The following is a 23,139-nucleotide window of genomic DNA, read 5'->3' as shown; positions in this document are numbered from 1 at the left end:
AGGACGTGGGATCATAAATGGAAACCAAACAGAAAAAAAATTTTTTTTTTGCAAAAATACAAGCTCAGCAAAAGAGAAAACTCTGACATTGCTAATAAGGAATAAATCAAATAAAGGCTATTAGCAAGCCCCTGGTGTCTGGGGAAGACTTCAGAATGTTTTGCTGAGCTCTTAACAATGTCATTTCTACCTGAGGTATTCAGATAGCTCTAGGGTAATTCGGCTTGCCCTGTTCAGCACTGCTGTGGACACCTGCCAGCCAGAAAGACCTCACACAAAACCCCCAGGAGTGCTAGGGAGCACGCCTGCAGATGTCTATAATCTTTAGGGCTGTAGGGTCTTCCTCAAACAGTGCTTTCTATTCAAGAGGATAAGTGGGTGGCTGGCTGGGAGGCAGAAAAGACATACAGATGGACTTAGGTATTTTGCTGACAAAGCTCAGAAAGGCCCAGGGCTTGCTCCCTTGCCTGTGGGCATGAGAACAATTGGGTCATGCGAACAAGCAGGTCAGAACTGGGATGTCATCTGATTTCTTCTACCAACCCACAGGGACTCTATCTGGACTCTCTTCTTCCATTTTCTCTTATCAAAAGTTAAAAGGCACTAGCAATGTTAGCTTGGCAACACAGTCGCTTGGTCAGTGGGGACCTTTTCTGGAGATGTGTGGGTGGATGTATTAGTGTCTGTATTAGTGTATTTGTGGGTGGATGTATTAGTGTCTGTATTAGTGTATTAGTAATCAGGGGGATGAAGCATAGCTCTGTGATCTGTCCTTTGGATGAGTTCATCAAGAATGAGAAGAGACAAAGATCACCCTGTTGCAGGCAAACTCCTGCCAGTCCCATTCTGAGCCACTTGGAGACATGCTACCCAGGGAAGCTGGCTCTGTCTAGGCTTCCTGGATAGTGAGACACAAGGTACACACAGGCCTTAAGACCAACCTCATGCCCTAAGCCGTGGCTCTTTCCCTAAGTGTTCAGCTGCTTCTCTCTGTTTAGATTTGTATAGAGAGAACATTATGCGTCAGGGTGGCTGGCCTTCCCTTCACAGAGAGCAACACTCATTAGTCTCTAGCAGGTACATCTAACCCTTTGACACTGTTGTGACATGATGCCTTTGTAAAGCTCACGTTTGAGGATGGCACCATTGAGCTGTAAAAATAAAACTGCAAAAGAAATGGCTCATCATGCTTTGAGTGGGTGTATGATTTTGTGTTGAGACAAACTCATCTGTATCTCAGGTTGCATGCAGCCTGTGGGCCAAGGGTGGGCCATGCTTACAGCTCCCTGACAGTGTTGCTTTAAACTATTCTTACTTTCAGTCAGGTTCTTGGTTCCTGCCATCACTGAACAAGGCCTCCTCGACTCCTCTGAATCATGCTTAAGGCAGAAGCATGAACGACAAGGTTGGCCCTGAAGAGTTTCAGTGCCAGTGAGCGTGACTCGAGGCAGCGGTGACTCGCTGTGATGCAGGGCACCTGAGCAGTGGCTGACATGAGGTGGCAATGCTTTAATATGGGCTGTGTGGTTCAGCCCAGACTTTATTGGTGTCTTAAAAATTATCTGGTAAGGAGCCCCTCTCCATGTTGTTTGCAAAGGTGAGACCACATTCTTCAGCAATCCTCCCCTCTTCTTGGACTTTAAAGCTCATAGGTGAGTGTTATCCCTCACAGGATGGTGTTTCCTTAACAGCAAGGCTTCACAGAGCCATTATCCAGAGCTCAGTTAGGTCATTCGGTCAATACTTTTTTCTCCTACTGCTACAAATTCAATAAGTGTACATAGCAGGCTTGACTGGGCAAACTCCATGATTGAAGCATCTACAGGGTCTTGAATTTTAATATAAGGGACAAGGGACCATACATAGCGTGTTCTCTTTTCTAAGCTTACCTAAATCAGCCTGCCACTCTAGTTTGGGACAGACTCTCAGAATTGTCAGAGGACATCTGCATCTTGAAACTCTCCAGGGAGCATCTGTGTCCACCTCACTCAAGGTATTCAACAGTGGGACTAGAAAGTCCTTTCATTAAAGTCCCAAAGGTCCAGTGAAGTGGTCTATCAACATGGATACTGTAACACATCTTTACCTAACCGGAGTCAAGAGGCATCTTCTACCCAGCATGCTCCAGGAGGAGACCCTGTAGGACACATAACCCATTTCAGTTCTGTAGGGTGGATTCTTAAGACCCTCAGAAGCCTGGCTCCTTTGGCCAGTGTCAGCTGAAACGATGCTCGAATCAGAAACATGTGCTGAGACTATGGCCAATTTGTGATTTCTAAATAACAGCATCCATCCCCACTGCTTCCCAGAGAAGAGGCCGGCCTTGTGCTCTGTGCCATTGAAGCTGGCTGTCCATGGCTCCCAAGATCACACAGTCCATTCTTGCTACTTGTGCATGGATTTCTTTCAGGAAACCTCTTTAGATTCTTCAGTCAGACGACAACCGGGGACGGGGAAGCACTATCCTCTCTTGCTAAGACGTCTCTCAGCGCATGACTCACGATGTGTACTGTTAACTCTTGGGCCACCAGAGCCTGGTACTTACCCTGTGGAAGGGTTCATGATGCAGCCTCCTTTCTCCGCAGCCATTCTGCAGCTGCAGCCCCTTTCCAGTGTGTCATGGTTCATCCCGAAGTTGTGGCCCAGCTCATGCGCCAAGGTCACTGCGGCACCAAGGGGGCTGTCTGAATGGTCCTCAAAGAAAAACACAAGAGCAGAGATTTACAGTTCACATCTGCTTGGCCTCTTCTCCACCATTTTCCCTCCCCTTGGCATTTGTTCATCATTAACGCTTGGTTTAACTGAATTCCCCATAAAGGCCCAAATACAGAGCCTTGTTATTAACTTCGACCATGGGAAGTACTTTGGCCTATTTCATTAAGCCCATTTGGGGTTCGTCTTCTGAGGGCCATCTTATTATACATGAGGATTTTTGCTGATCTCCCTTCTTCAAAACACCATCAAGAGAGGCAAAATTTATTCTTAATGATAGAAAGAAAAGGCTGCCTGGTTAAGGGGATGTAAGCTGCTTTCAAATCAATCCTGAACAGCTAAACTGTTCTTAATCCTGTTTCTTCCTTTGCCTGGTAGGGGATGACTCTGGGAAAGTTCTTGTCAATCTACGGAAACAGCTGATCATGTAACGTAATTTACTGGAAGGTAATTGAATTAAGGTTACAATTCAGTTATGTGTCAGTCTTGCTGGCCCTTTAAGTTGACCTTGGACATAAAGAAGGCCCCGATTCTCTGATGGAGCTGCTGGGATTCACACTGACCTTTTGCCATCAGCGAGCACTCTGGCCACCTCCAGCTTAATTGCTTAACATCCTTCTTGGATAGCTTGGCTCAAATAGATACTTAAACATAACTAAAAACACAGTCTTTTTTTTAAACTTAATCTAAGATTGGTTAATTAGCTGATGTGATTTATAGAAATTCTGCCAGTGAGGGCCATAGAATATCTTGCTTGAATTTTGGTTTGTGTTATCCAGGAACTCAAAACATGTCCGGAAGAGAGTATGATATGATGTTTTAGAAAATCTCTTCTTTCCAGTCCTCTTGAGGACTCTGGGTAAAGGTATGTTTCTGTGAGAGCCAGCGGATGTTACAGGTCAAGGGCAGGGCTGTCACCAGCCTATTGTCTGGGACACAATAGCATGTATAGAAAGCAAGCTGTTCTTAGACTCAAGGGAATTCCTGATAAATTACTAATTTACACTTCACAGTTTCCTGTTGTAGAAGTACTACAAATTTTACCTTTCAGGAAATCAATTCTTAATAACATGCATTAGCGAGGGGAATATTGCCACAGTAACATATGGAGGACTGAGTTTCATCAGCATGCTTGGCAAAAATAATTCAAGGAACTTGTTCCTTGAGAATATTCACCTGGTGTCTTTTTTTATCTGCTTGGTGAATTACCAGTTTTATCTTTATTTTTTGAGTTGTCTTACATCATGCATAAATGACAATTTAGATTCTGTCTTAAGGACTACTAATAAGTCCTTTATACCTGCTTACAATTAGGAAAACAAATCTTTTTGTGTGTTTGATACCATGCCCAAATTAACAATCATCATCATCATCATCATCATCATCATCATTTTTAAGGTTAGTTAGGTACAAAGGCATGGCTTTAAATTACTAAAACTAATAGTTGACTTATCTTGAAAAGATAGGGGAAATGGTTTTAGAAACCATCATATTTTTAGCTCTATAAAGGTTGCCCCCTTCTTCTTTTTCTATACTGGGGGTCCTTGGTATGGTGAGGGTCACACGTAACACACATGAATCCAGCTCAGGATGCAGTAACAGAAAAGCAGTGTTAATGTTTTAGGTCTGAACAGGAAATATCTGGTTTTGTTGTCTCATGAATCCTACAGAAGTTAAAGCTGTTGTATGATGGTAACTTCCACCCTATTTGGTATTTCTCTGTGGGCTAAAAACTGTGTGTAAAGACATTCTCTGCCATCTAATTGGTAAAAACCAATTTTTTTAAAAAAATTATTTTTTTAATTAAGTATGCATATGTTTGTGTCTTCTGTGTGGGTTTGCCTACGTGACTGCAGTTGCTGTGGAACCCCCGAAGTGGGCACTGGGTCCCTTGGAGCTGGAGTTACAGGAGGTCAGGGGCTGCCTGCCTTGGGTTCTGAAAACTGAACCCATGTATGTCCTCTGGAAGAGCAGCATGATGAACTCTTCATTGCTGAGCCGTTTCTCCAGCCCCCTTGATAATTAACTTTGGGCCTGACTTGACTCTCCTGACAGGGCCCACAAGTAGCATTTATTCTCATGTTAATTTCACATATTTAAAACAAAATAGGATTTTTTTTTTTCTTCTGCATGATTTTAAGGAGGGGCTCTTAGTAATGACTTCTGTGAAAACAAAGCAAGGGATACTGGCTGACAAATCCTTTATTTACCCTGTCAGGTGGGACATGGGATGCTTTAGCCCCTTGCAGGGGCAGGACCTGCTTTGCTTATGAAGGATTCCATTTTGGCTCTGAACTGTATTTGTGCCAGTTTTAAGTGGCGAAGTCAGTAGCGACTAACCATGGAACCATGAAACTGAAAATTACTCCCTCTTAAAACTTTACAATCTGTCCTATGAAAACAAAGCTGCGATCTGACTTGAAATTAACCTGGCACCAGCAAAAACCCAAACTTTCCAGTGACTTCCACAGTGGAGATCACCGGCTGGGCTTCCATGTTCAAAGGAAACCTGAGAGGAGCCGGTTCAAGCCAGCGGATCCAGCGAGTGGGTGCAGGCCCTCCACATAGCCTGCCCACGCAGTGCATGCTTGCATAAATTACCTACCACTGCTCCCAGACGGGAGGAAAATGTTTACGTACCATCGCTAGAAAGATTAGATTAGGCAGTATGCAGAGAAAATAACACTCAGCAGAATGTAACTGTTTCCCACCCTTTCCTACAACCCAACACTCAGGAAGTTCTGTGTGGAGGGTGGGGAGAGAGTCATGGCTTCTTGGGAGGGCAAGAGTGTATTTATTTAAAGGACACAGAGGGACAGGCTCCAAGGATATCCCTATCTGAGAGTTGGTACCATTCTAGGGACAGTCTGGTATGAGAATCCCTTCAGAAGGGCTAGAGTGGGTGGGAGCCCCCGTCGGGCAGCAAGTCTAAGTTCTTTCCATTAAATGCATAAGAAATCTCCAACATGCTTCTCGTTGTACTTCCTTCTACAAACATATATAGCCCTGTATATGACAAAGTTAGCCCCGTGAAGCAATAAACCCAGGCTTCTGCCTTCCAAGAATAAGGTTATGATAAAGACAAATTGTGCTCTGGCCAGAAGGTATGTTAAGCATTTGCAATGGTACGTAGTGAAAAACCTCAAACTTCTGACTGGTGGGCGCAGGGGCAGAACCATCAAAAAAAAATCACTTGAGTGGCAACATTTGGTGAGGCCACAGTCTATCCCTCCCATACCCCTTCCCCCCAAGTTGAGCACAGAGGGCAACCCCCATATCCTGGTTCACCCCAACATCAGGAAGCTTCCCTGGATTGAGATACTTTGACCAATAGTCCCTGTCGAGATTATTTCTCCACAGAAGGAGCCACTCTTCCACTCTTCCTTGAAGACCAACTGTGTCTTCTAAACTGCCCCCCCACATGTGGGAAAATAAATCATAAATACGGGTAGAATAAAAGTTAGAGGCGAATCTAGAGAGCATCAATGGCTTCAAGAGGTCTGATAGGAGTAGATTTCCTGGGGAAATCACTAGACGGGGAAGATAGCTCCCAGACATCTTTGGCTTACCATGACCACTCCTCCGGACTGTTCTGCAGTGCACATGCTCATGATGGGTGCCATGCCAATCGTGGTTCCTTGGAAATAAACCCCACTACAAAACAAAGGAAGGACTTCCTTTAATCTCACACATTGCAGGTCCATTTCTGAACATTTCAAGTCTTTTCTAGGCAGACCTGCCACAGAATGTTCAATGATGCAAACGGCCCCAGGAGGGGGTATCTACTTGAGACTTTTATCTTTTTCTCATTGCACTTTACTTTTCCAGTTGCAAGATGGTCCCATAATTCTTGCAGAGTTTTGCTGTCCAGACTCAGACAGTGGCCAGGTATTGCCTTGTATTTGTAAGCTGTAGCCTGCTTCCTGTAAGGAGCTGTTCCTTTGAAACAATGCCTGCTGATGGAAAGACTGAGAAGTCACCAGGAATCACTGTTTGCTAAAGGAAACATAGGAGACAGCTTGGGAGATTTTCTGTTGTAGCTAGAGTTTGCTTTCCTGTGTAACTCATCATCCCCAGACACGGAATCCTTCAAAGGGTTCTGCCAATATAGCTTTTGAGACTGAAATCGGCAGAAAAGCGATCACTTCTCCAGACCTAGTGCATAGCAAGTAAGCACCCACAAAGCCACGGCATTGGGGAGGAAGCTTCCAGAAGGGAACTTCCAGAAGGCATTCTCCTATCTGGAATCAACCTAATCATAAAACTAGTTATACCGACCGGCTGTCTCAGTGTGTTTGTTAACTCCAGCCTCAGGCATTACAATGTTAAGCTGTATTTGTTGGATTCCTACAAAGTAATCAAGGCACTTCATCCTGTTGCACTAGTCAGGCTAACAGACAATGCACTTACAGTTTGAAAAGTCAAATATGGGGCTGGAGAGATGGCCCAGAGTTAAGGTAAGAGCTGCCTTCTCTTCTAGACGACCTGGAGTTGATTCTTAGCACACATAACTCACAGCTCTCACAACTGTCTGTAACTTTAGTCCTAGGGGATCCAACCTCCTCTTCTGGCCTCTGTGGGTATTAGGCACACGTGGTGCATAGAGGTACATGTAGACAAACACTCATACATGGAAATAAAATAAAATGAAATCTTCACAATGATTAATTGGACAGAGGTAGCAAGTATATAAATACCGTTGTTTCTTCCATCCCTCTTCTGTTTCTTTTCTCTTTTCTTCTTTTTATCAATTGTCTGTCTGTCTGTCTGTCTATCTATCTATCTATCTATCTATCTATCTATCTATCTATCTATCTATCTAATCTAATCTAATCCATGGCACAAGAACTATCCCTTGTTATCCATGAAGGTTAAAGTTTGAATCTTCTGTGGGTACCACAACTCATAGATACTCAATTCCTTGTATAAAACGGCATTGTGTTTGCATAGAACCTGTGTATCCATACAATCCAATCTCTTGATTAGTTGTCCTTAATACCATCTAAGTTGTCTATCAGTCATTACACTGAATTATTCAGACACGACAGGGATGCAAGTCTGCACATGCTCAGTAAAGATGTGCTGTTCTCTGAACATTTCCGGTTTGGGGTTAGTTGGATCCGTGGGTGTGGAGCCCTCAGATGTGGAGCGCCGACTCTGCACTCAGTCACAGCAGTAGGCTCTTCATTCAGCCTTTGTATTTACAGCTGCTCACATACACAGACCATATGAATGGTCACAACTATATATACAAGTAAATTAAGAAGGTTAAAGATGTTAACTTATTTCCAGATGTTTAAGTTGGACAGATTCCTTTAGTGGGGGAAAAAAAAAAACAAAAACAAAACATTCCAACTTAAAGTACATGAGATGTACTTTTAACAGTGCAGGACTGATCAGTGCACAAAATGGGAAGAAACCAATCCCATCTACAGGGACCCCAGGAGAAATGGTTAGAGTAAGTGATCAGGGACCACTGACAGACTGAGGGTGGATGGAGGCTTTTCCTAAAGAGAACATAGGGCAGAACAATCTTGTTCCCTTCTCATGAATGTTCAATAAATTAGATCTGACTGGCCAATGAACAGGGACCCTTGTGTCTGAAGGTTTTGCTTTGCTGATTTAAGTTACACGAGAACAAACAAATAATAGTATAAAGTGCCTAAAGATTAAAATAAACATGTGCTGTTTCTGAAAACATCTGCTTCCTATGGATTCAGGCTAATATAGTGACATTCTCTTCTTTTAAATGCAAAGGTGCCTGGAGTCACTCACCATATGCTGTGGGACAGTTGTACCTCCCCCTTCATTTCACATCCCCATAGCACTTGCTACTCTAATGCTTTCTATTTTTCTGCTTTCTCCCAGCAGACATTCTTCAGAGCAAAAAAGGTTTAATACTGGTCACTGCTATGTTCAAAGAACCTACCTGGGTCCTAGCAGGTGACAAGTGGGTACTGATGGGGTGAAGATCACTAGGTCAAGATGACACTCACTGACCTGGAAAGCCAGAGAGAACTCTTCCAACAGAGGAGAAAGGCCCTAGGTACCTGACAATTTTCACTCACATGCTTTGCTTTCAGATCTTGTAAAAATATAGATTTTTCCCACTAATGATATATTACTTGAGGCAATCTTATTGAGACTAATACCAGATAAACTAGCATAGAGAAAAACACCCAGTTATGGATGGAAGAGTATGGTCGGGGACCATAAATAAGAGTCCTGCAGGGGGACAGGAGACTTCCCCGATGGATGTGTGAAGCCAGGTAGGGATGTGCTTGGCCATGATGCAGGCTGGGAAGCAAGCCTTTTGAAGGAACCAGTATGCTGTGCAGACCCCAGAAAAGTATAAGCACATGGCGCTGCATCTTTAATAGAGGAAGATGGCGCTGCTCACCTGATAAGCTGAGCGTTGTCGTGGGATTTGCGAGGTAGAAGCTTTATCTTTCTCCAGTCTAAAAACTCATGGAGGCTGGTGAATGGGTCCTGGCTTATAGAGCATTTGTCAATGTCATTCCACACTTCTACTCCCACCAGGACGATACGGATGTTCAGTGGTCTGTAAAACTAAGAGAATGGGCATCCTTGGAGGATCACATTGTCAGGAACTTAAAGAGAGAACTGGAACGGATTTCACCTTTGTAGTCCATCCTTGAAAGTCAGAAAACCACCTCCCTGTGCACCTTTGTTCCCATGGCAACAGAGTTTAAGAACTAGTCTTAGTACTCAATCCTAAGTGGAATGTTAACTGGACTCTGGAATGTTGACTAATTTGATGCTAAAGTTATCAACCATTTCTCCCCCGTCTGCCTGCGTGTACATAAAAAAAAACTTGCCATGATTTAAGTATGCCTGTAGATGTAGGCCACCATTTAATATGCTGGAAATTAATATTTACTGCAAGAAAAAACAAGATGAAGGTCATTTAGATACTTCTGCCAACAATCATATTTTCATTTCAAGTACAGTGGTCTGTCTATGAGATATTGAAAACGAATCTGAATTACTCAGTAAAGACTCAGCTTTGGCTGACACCGTCATGTTCCATCACCTATCAAATTAGTCAGTTTGGTGCCTTTCAGAATAACAGAAGCATAGGTAAAACCTTCTACAGTAAATTTATGACCATGTTTTTCTTATCATATCAAAAAGTGAGATGGAAAGATCTGTCATGTGGAGATTTCCTCACAGGAGCTTGAGAGAGAAAGCTTTGAGAAGACTCAAAGGGTGTTTTCTCTTTCATCCCCACATGTAGGGAGTCATGGCTTCAACCAAAGCCACCTTCCCCATCCATAGGAGGTGGGGGAAGAAAAAGTCTTCTAATTGTCAAAGGATGGTTTGTCTCATGTAAGCCTAGAGGGACAGCATGAGTTGCTAGCCAACATGAAACGCACATCAGTCCATCCTGGGCTTCATGCTGAGAAAGAGGCTTATAGACCCCATAGCTCAGTCTGCAATGCAACTGTACAGCTAAGAACTGATATTGTTCCTTTATAGTCAAGATGATGAGGCTAGGAAGGGCCATGTAAATTGTTCCAAATCGTCCTTGCTTCAAATGGAACAGCATACTGACAGGGAGAGGACTCTGTGGTCACAAGTCACCTTGTTGCCCTATTAATCTCTTGATACCAGTCACATACAAGTCCACATGCAACAAGAAAGTCCCATCCCCCTGCTTCTGAGACCCTAGATACACAGGAGAAAAGCATAACTTTATAGCCCTCTCCAGAGGGAGGCAGATCCTCTAAATTTCTAGTAACATCTGTCCAGCAAGGAACAAAAATCCTAGCAGCTTTGCATTTGGGAGTTAAGCGCCATTCCAACGTGGTGAGCTAAAGTGCAAGGAACTCCCTAAGGCTGAGCGTCTGACCCCAGATTCTCAACCCCACGCAAGGAAGCTCATCTTTTTCCTTGCTGCTCCCCAGAGTCACAAGTGAACACTGGGTCAGCAGAAGAACTCAAAGAACCGAGCTGGGGCACAAATTATGTCACAGGCTATGCTGATTGCAGTGGTCCAAGCTGGGGTTAAACAGATAACGAAGACCATATGAAATTAATACATTAATAAGACAATTACATAAGCAAAATGCTGCCTGTTGGTATGTTTTTCATCAAGAAGTCACACGACTTGTGCCTCTTTGCAAACTTCCAGCCTGAGTTTCCCAGAAAAACAGTTCCAGGATCATCCTGAATGATGCTTGCTCAAATCAGGGGCACCCTTCAAGATGACATTCCCAGCTGTGTCATATGCAAAGTTAACAATAACCAGAAAACAAATGTTCAATGCTGATATTCATGCCAACTTTTATTTAAGAGAGTCCCCAAGGGCCAGACATCCTGAGTGGCCTTGAGGGTTGTCTTCTGAGAAACAGACACTCCTTCTCAGCGTCTTCCCAGGAATATCAAATAGAAACAGGAGCTCAGGCCTAACCCATCACCTTTCTCAGTACTAACTTAGCAACATACCAACCAGGGAGGTTGTTCCTACCCATGGAGAGGTTGTATTTCTCGGTGAGCCCCCTCAAACCACACCGTAGCCTAGATTTCAGGCTTAGTCAACTCCTCTCTAAGTTGGTACTGTTGGTTAACGTTCATGGATGCTGTGCCTACAGCAAGCCTGTATTCACTGTTTACTACCTTCACTGAATGTCCCTCCTTGGTTTGCCCACAGGTCATCTTGGTTCTTGTTAGTAAAGTTTAATGAGCACAAGGACAACTCTGGCTTGATGCCAAGGTGCTGTCTAAATCCTGGTTTAGTCCACAAAGCAATTCTATGAGTTAGGAATTGTTACTGCTTTCATTTTAGTGTCAAGACGCCAAGGCTTGGAGGGGCCAGGTAAATTATTCAGGATCATAACTGCATGGCTGGGCTGGTACACAGAAAGGGTGACTCTGATGCCATGGTTTGAATAATTAAAACTGCCACCCACCTTGTGAGTACTGTGACTCCAGACTTCCAGAAAAGCTCACAGGCCTATGTAGGTCAAATGGAGCTTGGCAGCTGCCTGCCTGGTTCAGGGATCCCAGAATGTATGTAGACACAGTCAGAGACCCACATGAGTGATTGTCCTACATACGCAACAACCACGAATGTTTGCTGTCAGTTCTTGCTGTGTGCAGGAATGTGGCACAAGCAGAACAAGTAAAGATTAGGATGGCCTCGCCCTGGCTCAGCTGCTCAGAGGTTAGCACGAGGCTTTAGGGCACAGGACATGCTACCATGAATCCAGTTAACTGATATGCTCTCCCACTGAGCAATAGCACTAACAGGAAGTCCAGAGAATGCTGTGGTGGAGGGGGTCAAAGCTTTCTGGAATGGATAAGAGACAAGGGACGTAGAGCTCCCTAGGGTCTCAGGAGAGTTTGCATTTTTGAGGCGACTGGCTTGAGGGGACGAAAAGAGAGGGAGGTCACAAGAGTGAAGACTGCAGAAGTAATTCAGAGTCCTTCAGAGGATGGCTACTGAGGCTTGGAGCTGATGTCACAACTTAAGAAGGCTGGGTTGGAGTGATGGCTTCAAGATGTGAAGCTTCAGTCCATAAACTTTGCTGTTCCTGCGCCACCAGTGTAATCCAGACCCAGGAAGAATGCCCCTTTTTTTGCTAGAAGCGTGAACATCAGGCAGTCATTCTGTTCCTGTTACCTAGGATTTCCTGACCCTGTTTGGGACTTCACCTTTGTCTCTGAGTCACTTCTCTGTCTTCCAGTCCGAAGCTTTCTCTTTCTCCCAGCCAGTACGGCTAAATGGTTATTAATTTAGAATGCCCAAACTGAGCCAAGATGTCAGCAAATGAGGAAGTGGCCACTGAGACAGTCAATGAGTTTTGGGCTGAAACTCTCCCAAGAGTGTAGTTGCAAAACCGAAACTGGGAAGTCTGATGTTGCCTGGAGCCAATAGCTGTGGATAGAGTTGCCCAAGGAGTTTAGGTGTCCTCTCCAGGGTCTCTAGAAGCTGTAGAAAGGTGAAGAGGAATGCCAGGGCTAAACATGTCTTTTTACTCAGCGAATTGGCTCAGCCCTCCTTTGTCCAGGAGCCCACTGGGTCTTCTATAAGTAGCACAAACTATTAATAGACCCCTCCCCCATTTGCTCATTTTCAGTTTCATAAACTGAAGCAAGATAGAAGAACCTAGAATAGACCTAGATAGAACTATAAAGACAGGTAAGGGCAGAGGACCAGATTATCACTTCTTAGAATGGGCAATTCTAGTTAGATGTTGATGTAGCCCATCTTCTCCTTTTACTTCTGAGGGTCAGAATAAGCGCTTTCCCTCTTTAGGGAAGAGGGGCTGGGGGCTATCAGATGATAGTCTGCCTTGGCATTGTTAGTGTGCTGGACTGTTCTTTTAACTACTTAATCTTTTCACTTTCTGTCACTCTGTCTTGGCTTTATGTCACCAAGTTTTGGCAAACTCTGGATGGATCTGGGCCAAGCCTCCTCTCAGGTCAATCAGAGTGGAATAGGAAGGATAAAACGTAGGAAGGATTATTTTAAAGGTAGTTGCATGAGCAAACAAAACACCCTAGGGAATTCCAGCACCTCAGCCTGGTTGTGATCCTGCTTTTCCATTTTAGACGAGTCTCAGGAAACCCAGGTTAGCCCCCAACTCACTCTGTAGGTGAGAATGAGCTTAGACTTCTGATCTCCTGCCTCTACCTTCCAGGGGCTGGAAATACAGGCAAGCTCCACTGGGGTCAGCTTCTGTGGTGCCAGGGATAGGACTCAGTGCTTCATGCATGGAAGGTGGATAATTAACCCACATCCTTAGTCACTATGACCCAGGTTTAATTCCTGTGCAATGTTGACATATTTCCCAGCATCCATGCTTTACCACATTCCCCCTTCCCAAAAGACTGGTTCCCTAACTGGGATTCTCCTTCATCTTTCAACTTTAGGATACACAGTAATATGCAAAGAGTTACTACTAAAACATACTTAAAATCATGTGTTGCTCCAGAGTTCAGTCTGCCCCCAGGGTCTGATGGAAGAACCGGGACCTTTGGCAGTCTAAATTCCAACTCAATCAGCTCCCACTCTAGCTATGTGCATTCTGTTCACACACAAACACAAGCATGCATGCACATATGCACATCAGCACGGATGAACATGCATGTGTGCATACACAAACACGTGCACACACCTATATGTGGCCATGCACTGTGAGCACAAGGAGTTACCTACTGTACCTAGAAGGGGCAGGAGCAGACCAAGGCCTTGGCTGTTCTGAGTGCACTACTCACCCACGCTCCACCTTGCACGGTTACTGTTGCATTTGCGATAACCTCTGTCCCTATGCCAGGGACAATGAGTGGCTCTCACCTGTGACTCTAGAGACCTCTCCTCACAGTATCATTGAAGAGCTGTCACTTGGGTGCAGGAGGAAGGGTTTCTGTGTCTCTCTGCTATTGGTCTGCTGTGACTGCAAAAAAGGGACTACAAATCTGATGGCTTCTAAGTTCATGATGCATAGAATTTGGGACAGTATGGTCTATAAGCTCTTGTAGGGTATAGATAAATTTATGGAAGGGCATTTGCCTTCCTTCTTCTGAAAATGTTGAGAATGTGAGTTGAACAGAACAGGACTTCTTGGAAAGAAGGATGTAGCAAGGAGTCCTTCTAAAGTGCTCTGTGTCACAGAAGCCTGTCTGTGTGAGGAGCAGCTATAGGCAGACCTTCCTTTTCATGTAGAGGTCATGGGTAGGAGATGTGTTCCTATTGAGAAGCTCAGCTTTGTCTCTTCTCTCCACTGGTGACATCTGTAGTGTAGACATGTACCAGGTGAATTCTTGGCTTTGGTGCCTGGAGCTGCCAGCCACATAGATTATGAGCATCTCCAGGGGACATCTGAAAACACTTGTGTCCAGGTACTTCCCTCACCTCTGCCAGCAAACAAGAAGTCAGACAAGTCTTTGGAAGCCCCTTCCCCCTACTGCCTGTCAGGAGTGATATGTAAGCCGTTGAGAGAAGCCCTGCCTCAGATGAGAGCCACCAGTCCCAAATAGTCCAGATTCTATTTGTCAGGAGGGCCACTGAGAGAAGGATGCTTTAGACAGAACTCCCATTTCCTTGCCAGCAAGCTATAGAAAGAATCAGATTCCCAGAAATCATCTTGTGAAAATGGTGGTGGGGTCTCTCTCATTCCCAGTGAGGGTCTTCCAATAGCTGTTGTTCTTAGAGGAAGTGTTCTCCAAGGAGCTTCTGCAAATGGCTTGATTCATCAATCCTTGATGTGATTGGGTTGTGAAGATTCTGACATAATCAAATGGTTACTGCCTGGCTGGAGTAATCCTAGGGTGCTATTATTGGGAGGAAGGATCTAGTTTAAGGATTACAAGGGTGTGTCCTTAAAAGATACAATGGGGGGCCACTCCTTGCCTCTCTCAGCTCCCTGGCCACCACAAGTTGAGCAATTGTGCTCCACCATACCCTCTCTGCCATGACGGTCCACGGCCTTGGAGCCAGCAGACCTCAGACTGAAACTCCCAAAGCCATAAGTAAAAATAAAAGTGCCTTCCTCCACAGTTCTTCTTACAGGTATGTGTCCTATAGATGGAAGGAGGAGGGGGACGAATGTGACTGAACCAGAAGTCAGCTTCTGGGTTCTGACAGTGGAGCTTGTAAAGTCCACCCTCTAGTCCACACTGGTGCATCATGAACTCCACATGGGAGAGCAGGGAAGAGGCCAGGCTATCAAATTCTTGAGGTTTCAATGTACTCTACCAGGATTCTGTCTAATGCATTGTCCAGAAATCTCTTAGGCTGGAACACTTCCTGGCAAGACAAGATCCTAGAGGAAGCTGAGTCCCCAAAGCCATCACCGTCCAGACCAGCTAGGGCTGGAATCTCCTAAGTTGCCCAGGACTTGGAAAGCACCTGCTCAGAGGACTGGCCACTCAGAGGACAAGCACAGGCCCCAGGGGCAGCCTTTGGTCTTTTTGCTCAGTCGCAGGAGGTGTGTTTAATTTTCCCAACCTCACTTCCACACACTGGCATCAGCTGCGAGGTTTAATCACCTGCAAAGGAACTCACCTTGTCCACATGATTGGCGATCTCTATTAACCGCTGCTTCACTTTCTCCAGATCTTTTCCTTGCCTCTGAAACTTAACAATTTTAAATGCCAGCATTAATAATGGTAAGAATATCAATCAGGATTCCTCCGCCCGGATCCTGGGCTTTGGTGACACCCTGTACTCCTGGGGGAGGGGGAGGGAGCTTCCAGTACAGTTCAAGGGGCTCCCATTGGGGTTAGGGATTTAGCTCAGTGGTAGAGCGCTTGCCTAGCAAACGCAAGGCCCTGGGTTCGGTCCCCAGCTCCAAAAAAAAGAAAAAAAAAGGGGGGGGGCTCCCATTGTGCCAGGTAGTTTCCCCAGCTGGGGAGTCCCCGCAGTTGCCAAGACAGTAACGTTTGCAATTCTTCCAACTTCATAAGTGATGGAGGGAGGGACATATTTTGGCAAGATTAAACGGACAATGGAAGATTCTCCAAGGCCACTTTTAATACCATCTCCTTGATTGTAACTTCCTGAGATGCTTCCTTTTTATTTGCTTTTAAACATTAAATATGAGAAGCTCATGCAACATGTCCAAGGAGAACGGGGGAAAAGTTAACCCATTCCTTCCCTTAAATTGGCCTTCCAGAATGGGGAGAGTTTTCTGAGAATTTGTCAAGTTGTTTTTGTCTTTGGATGTTGAACGTGTTTAAGAGAAAAATGTCACAAATTTATAGTATGTTAATAGAACGGTAAGAAACCATAGGGAAGAAAATGGAATAAAAATGAATTGAAAGAAAAAACAACAGTGCAAAGCTATTATCACAAGAGGGAAGGATTTCTCTACCATGCTTGCATAGCATTCGTTCGTTCATTCATTCATTCATTCATTCATTCATTCATTCATTCATATTAAGGCAGGTCCAACATTTCCCAAAATGTCAAAATGTAATTTAAAGCCATCTCTCATTCTTCCTAGACAATTCTCCTTATTTAGTTTAGCTACAGAGAAACCCTGTGTTATTGGCCAGTTCACTTTGCAATTATTATGTTACACTAGATGCATCTTAAATGGTCTATGCTTCCTCAGATCAAAAAGGCCATTTTTAAATTCTCATCTCTAGTATTTGTAAGAAAACATCAACAATCGAGGTAAAGCTAGTCCTAACTGGCCAAGTACTTTCTTGCATTCTTTTTGGGACCAGCTGTACAGAGGAGTTTCACAGGTCCTTACCTCTCTGTTGTCTGCCACAATAACCAGTTCTACGTACTTGGTCATCTTAAGGGTCTCTCTTTTATGCTGTCAAAAGAAAGTGAGAGTTTTAGTTTCCCTTAATCCTTCACAGAGACGCTAGAACATTGTGCATGTCTTTCACAAATAAGACAAATAAGACAACGATAACAATATTCAGAGGGGAGACTCTTGCTCTCCCTGGCTTTGTGGCTGTGTACCCTCTAGATGTTGACTCCCAGACCCAGTGATCTTGTGAAGCCTCAAGGGGGGTGATCTGGTTTCCACTTCCACATGGGAAACCTTAAAAAGGAGTTTATAACATTCTTGCTGTCTCATTGATTGCGAATTTAAAAGAAGTCATGGTTATTTTTAAACAAAACAAATGCATAAACATCTCCAAAGATCATTCTAGAACCAGGGCCAGCAAAGGCTTGCTGTTGTAGATCATACATGGGTGTGAAGACCTTGAAAGGCTACACTGCAGCCCAGCCTGTCACTAGTGTTTCTTGAACTTTTATGGCCCATGTGCATCTGCTCCACGTTTTGAGGAAAGTAGAGAACACACTTTGTAGAGAAACTGTGATCCCTCTGGGAAATGCTGCATTCTTGTGTTCTTTCTGAGGAAGGGATGCTGGTGGCCAGTCTTTTAAGAACATAGATTGAAGCCATAGAAGATGCTGATGAGCAGAAAGGCAAAGGGAGGTGCAGAGAGGCAAAATACAAAGGAGCAGGCAGAGATCAGGAAGAAACAGTATCTTTTAAAAGCTCTGGGAGATTACATGGGAGGGTTGATATACGCAAGAGTGGAGCAGCTGAATACGGAAACTGTGTATCAAGGTGCAGAGCAGAGCGCTCAGCAGTAGAGAGAGAGCTCCAAACAAGATGGCCTCCGAGGCAGGTTATAACATTTTAATCAAGCTTCCTCAGAAAGCATTTGCACTCTTCTGCAAATTACTGGGTGGATCCCAAAGGCATTTTTAGGGGAAATAAAACAATTCATGGAGGGTGGTCTCAAAAAACTCAAACACTGAAAACAAAAAAAGAAAAAAAGAAAGAAAGAAAGCCTTCTGTTTCTGCAATAACACACAGTTGAAGGAAGTGGGGGTTGGGCTTGTCTCTGGTTCTTCCCAACTGAAATTGCTGGTTTATGACTTAAGTCTCATACAGGGCTTAAGCTGAAAACTCAATGTTACAACCACTTGTCCAGACAAAAGCAAGAGGGATGAAGGCATGCTTTGAATCAGGTTTCCAGTCACATAATCCGGAGGGAAACATCTTTCATAAAACAAATCTCCAGCCGTCCAGGATCTTCCAAACAGATTTTTACAAGAAAAATGTTTGTATTATAGTGGTGTTCCTGCTTGCTGCCCAGCTGTGCTGATTCATGAATTTAGGTGTCCCTGAAGAAATCTGGAAACCTCATGGAGGAAGGAAAATAAAGTACCATGAAAGGTATAATTTCTCACGCTTTTACGGTGCTGCAAGGAGAAACTGTCAGGTTTGGTCACTGTATGCACAGGCAGGCTTCACCGTGCTAACTACAAACTCAGAAAGGCAAAGTTAGCCCCCCCCCTGTGTGTTCAAAATGAGACACTTCTGGAAATGAAGAGTCTTGTGCTTTCCCTTTACTTAGTGGGCAAAGGAATAGAACTTTTCCAACCTTTCTCCTCTCACCTCTGTGATGTGTGCTTGTATCATGCTCCTGTAGGTAGGGGTGTGTGTGTGTGTGTGTGTGTGTGTGTGTGTGTGTGTGTGTGAGAGAGAGAGAGAGAGAGAGAGAGAGAGAGAGAGAGAGAGAGAGAGAGAGAGAGAATGAATGCAGGAGCATGAGCGTGCACATGCACACACACACACACACATACATACACACACACACATACACATACACACACCCATACAATGTAAGTGGAGACCAGAGGTTGATGGCAAGTGCCTTCCTTTAACCTTTTCTACCTTGATTTTTTTTCTTTTTGAGACATCATTTCTCAGAGGACTGGGAGCTTTTCATTTCGGTTAGGTTGGCTTGCTAGTGAGTCCCTGGGATCCTCTGCTGGTGCTGGGATGACAGGTGCATGCTGCCCCATCTGGCTCTGTTATACATGGGTTCTGGGGAGCTGAACCCAGAGCAGGATGCAGTTTACTGACTGCGCCATCTTTCCAGCTCCCAGGAGTCAACTTCTTTCTCTCCAACCCTCTCTTCCCCAATAGACCCTGTTCAACCGTGAACAAATCCAGCTAATCGTGCAGACAAAAACATGGCTGTGGAAATGGAGAAATAAATTAATCTCTCATGAAAAACTCTTTGAGAGAGCTCTGGCTGCTTAGGCATTTACACTTCTCGGACTGCAGAGGGAGAAATCTACGAGCAGAGGACATTTCCAACTGGCCTTGGATCATCGTTTAGAAAACATACAATCCCAGATAATGAAAACAAACACATGAACACAATTTTCCTGTCTCTGCAGTTTTCGGAGAAATCCACATTTTCTCATGAATTTAGAGAATTGCAAGCTCAGAGAGAAGTTTAACCACATCGTAATGAAAAGCCACAGGGGAGTGGCCAGCTCCCTGCTGAAAGAGAGGCTTAAATTACCTCCATGGGATCTCTACCTATCTAGGCTGTCCAGTTTAAAAAAAATATACTTCATATTTGTGATATGGGCAGCAACATTAGAAACCGCTTGGTTGACTGAATTTTCACCTTTGCAGGATTGTGAACAAAAGCTCATTCCCAAACCTGAGGAAGGGATAGAGTTGGGAACAAGGTACCCGAGAGGGAACTAGTTCCTGGACTTCTGATAGTCAACCCAGCCATGTTCCCAGATCTGACTGTGCTCTGAAGAGCTTGCTGTGATCTCCATTACAGAGAGCTTAACTTGAGCTAGGAAAACAAGGAGAGACCAGGTACCAATGGGTTTGACAGCGATCCTGTCTCCCTAGGGCCAAACCTTTGGCAGAACATTTGCGCATCCCACAGTGTCCTCTGGGAGCTTGCTGTGTGCCCTGTGATGGGTTAGGTACTAGATATATGGGGATGGACAAGACCAAGGCCACTTAACTGCTTTCACGAAGCAGTTCCCTTCTCTGCTATTATGGTTTGATTTTCTTTTTAGCAGATTTAGCCTCTGTCTCTCTCACAAAGCTTTCTGAGGTGGCCGCTAAAATCCTTTTCTATTCTTTCTGTAATCCAGGCTGGCCTCTAACTCACTATGGAGCCAAGGATGATTTTGAACTTCTAATCTTCCAGCCTTTCCCTCTAGAGTACTAGGTTTGCAGGCACCCACCCCCATATTCAGTTTATGGGATGCCAGGGATACAACTTGAGGCCTTATGCAGAGGCCTCAAATGAACCCCAAGCTCTTGATTGGTGGCCCATGGGGAGGGAAGGCATCCAGGCATGTGAGCCGAGTACCAAGAAACTTTAGAATGGACTTAAAAATCCCCAGAGAGGAAATGATGACACCTTTACCTTCCAGAAGCAAATGGGGGCTTTCACCACTATATAATAGAGAGCCCTGTAAAAGTGACAAACAGGCCAGCTTTATGTGAGAGTTGGCACAAACACCCAAATATGAGCACCCAAATCAGATGGATTCGTGATGCTCAGTGAAGGAAAAAAAAAATGCAAACATCTGCAGAGAGGTTGAGGTAGTTAACATTTAGGAGGGGTCAGGGAAACACTGGAGAAGAGCAATGGTGCTTGGCATGCGTTGTAAACAAGATTAATTAGCTGCAGCTCCATTGACTGTTCTTTAAGTAGGGAATAAAGACAGCATAGGGAGGCAAATGCTGGGCAGTAGCCTCGAATCTGTGTTCTGCCTGTTCATCACAGAGCTTCCCAACATGCTCTGGAACTCCCAAGTATTCTGCTTATTTGGAAATTAATTTTTGTATCATCTATATTATATGCCTCCAGTTTAGGATGTTTTCTTTCCCTCTGTAAGACCATCACAAGGAATTTCAGAGCAATGGTGGGAGTTGAGGTGAATGGCACGGGCGTCCATGCCTTCCCTTTTCCACTTAAAGGTTTCATTTACTCTCCCATATTAGCAAAACAGTGCCATTAGGCAGGGCTTCTTATTTCTCTCCATGCCAATGTGACTGGAAATGACGGTGCTAATCATGGTTCTAGAGAGCTGTGGATGCTCAGAGAATTAAAATACGGTCAGCAAGTACAGACCAAGTTTGTACTTCTAAATGAAATGGGAGCACATTTGAGCATCATTTAAACTGTCAAGTTACAAATCATGCAATGTGGGTAACAGGCATTCGACCAGGTACTTGAAGCCAAGAGTCTGAAAACAAAATGCAAATGTTCTACTTGTTTATCATGGGTGAAGCTTGGCTCGGTCACATCCTGGCTGGGGTCTGGACTCAAAAGCAGGCATGTTTGAAGAGTGAAATAAACATGAGAGGGACTGTAGAGGCTGCCTCTCATTCTAGCTCTTAGGCCTGTCACTCAAGAGGGGTGGGGCAGCAGGGGAATGAGAAAGAAGCCTTTCCTGAACTGAGGTGCTGCTGCTGCTGCTGCTGCTGCTGCTGCTGCTGCTGCTGCTGCTGAAAACATCTCCCTGCTCTCTCTCGTGTGTGTGTGTACATGTATGTGCATATGTGGGCATATGTGCATGAATGTGTGCATGTGTGTACACATGTTTATGTGTATGTGCATAAGTGTGTATGTGCACATGTATGTAGGTACATGTGCTCATGTGCTCATGTGTGTAAGTGTGTATAGACCAGAAGGTAGTTTCAGGTGTTCTTCCTCAGGATGCCATTCATAGGTTGCTGCTTTTGTTGGTTGGTTGGTTGGTTAGTTTAGTTCAGTTTTGCTTTTGAGACAGAAATTTTCAACAAACTCGCCAAATAGTTTAGGCTGGCCGGCCAGGGATCTCCAGAGATCCTCTTGCCTCTACCTTCCCAGAGATGATATTCCAATACAGCATCAGTATGCCTAGTGTTTTTTTCTTTTAGTTATTAATATAGGTCCTGGAGATCAAACTCAGGTCTACATACACGTGCTTTACAGACTGAGAGATTTCTCTAGCCTCATTTTGTTGTTATTTTGAAATAGGATCCGCAGAACTGGCTGTGTAACAAGAATGCCAGTGAATTCCTCACCCCCTTCCTCCATATTGTTAAGATCATGAGTTTGCTATCATTGCTGGCATTCCTGGGTAATATTAAGATCCTGGAATTCAGATAGGCTCCCCCGACCCCTATCCCTTAAACACCAATGGTGAGGTGGGCCCTGGAAGGGTTGAGCACTTCTGTCTATGGGAAGGCAGACAAAGACAAAGCTCTACTGTGACCTGTACAGCCCATGTGAATGGCAATCAGCAGGCATCATGGGGCAGTGTTGTTCCAGGGTATCATGGGAAATGTTGGTGAGGGGAATTAGCCTGTAGTATAGACTCTGTTGACAACTACAGTGCTACAGCAAAAAAGGCGTCAGGGCAGGAGGTCAGACAAGGCAGACTGCTCCACAGCCCTGGAGGGAAGGAACACACTGGCAACATGGCCCAGGGATAAACAAGACTTTGGTAAAGTCACTGGAGAAGACTAATGGCCTCTGCACATGCCAGTGGCTAAAGCATGTACTTCTTCTGTCCCTACTTCTGAGACCCCCACAGTGTGGGATGAGGAAACCTCAGTGTGGAGAGTGAGAGGGGGTGGGGAACCCATGTTTGCTGTGTTGACCACCAGGATCCCTTACCCTGGGCTTCCCATAGCTGTCTATGACTTTGACATCCTGTGATCCTGAGGATAGGACTTTACTCATCACAAGTTAACAATCTGATGTTTACAATTGCTGTGAAGGTGCAGGGATTTGAGTTTGTAAAGATACTCTCCTCAGGACATCCCTACCTCCTGAGGAACGGGGCTCATTCCATCCCCACAATATCCTGCAGCAACCTCTTAACTCTCTTTCAGCTCTCAGCTCAAGAAACATGAACTTAGAATCCCCTCTTACCCTTCTTCCCCGCATCTGAGAGGGTTCAGGGAAGACATCCTCCACGGTGAGGCTGGACTTGTTATGATGTGACCCACACAGCCCTTGGATGTTCTTCATGTTCTCAGCCGGGACGAGTTTGTATCTGTCAGTGGTGTTTTTCATCGGTTCTAAGATGTAGGTTTTATTTTCAAACACGATTAGTCCCCTGTTAAGAAGGTAATACAGATATTAATTTTTAAGAACAGT

The 23,139-nt window shown here is 44.6% G+C and overlaps 1 protein-coding gene across 1 annotated transcript in view; it reads right to left on the bottom strand.

Annotated features, from left to right (window-relative positions):
• Adam12 (ADAM metallopeptidase domain 12) overlaps positions 1–23,139 on the bottom strand; it is a 190,044-nt gene that overhangs the window by 59,764 nt on the left and 107,141 nt on the right. The window contains exons 6-11 of the mRNA XM_032895048.1: positions 22,912–23,098; positions 16,941–17,006; positions 15,746–15,817; positions 9,113–9,282; positions 6,282–6,366; positions 2,546–2,694 (exon numbers count right to left, since the gene is read on the bottom strand). Of these exons, the coding sequence (XP_032750939.1) occupies positions 2,546–2,694; positions 6,282–6,366; positions 9,113–9,282; positions 15,746–15,817; positions 16,941–17,006; positions 22,912–23,098 (729 nt within the window). The remainder of the gene's footprint in view (positions 1–2,545; positions 2,695–6,281; positions 6,367–9,112; positions 9,283–15,745; positions 15,818–16,940; positions 17,007–22,911; positions 23,099–23,139) is intronic.

The sequence above is a fragment of the Rattus rattus genome, chromosome 2 (genome assembly GCF_011064425.1).
Source record: "Rattus rattus isolate New Zealand chromosome 2, Rrattus_CSIRO_v1, whole genome shotgun sequence".
Lineage (NCBI taxonomy): Eukaryota > Metazoa > Chordata > Mammalia > Rodentia > Muridae > Rattus > Rattus rattus.
The sequence above is the reverse complement of the archived record's forward strand: the minus strand, read 5'-3'. Positions and strand labels throughout refer to the sequence as shown.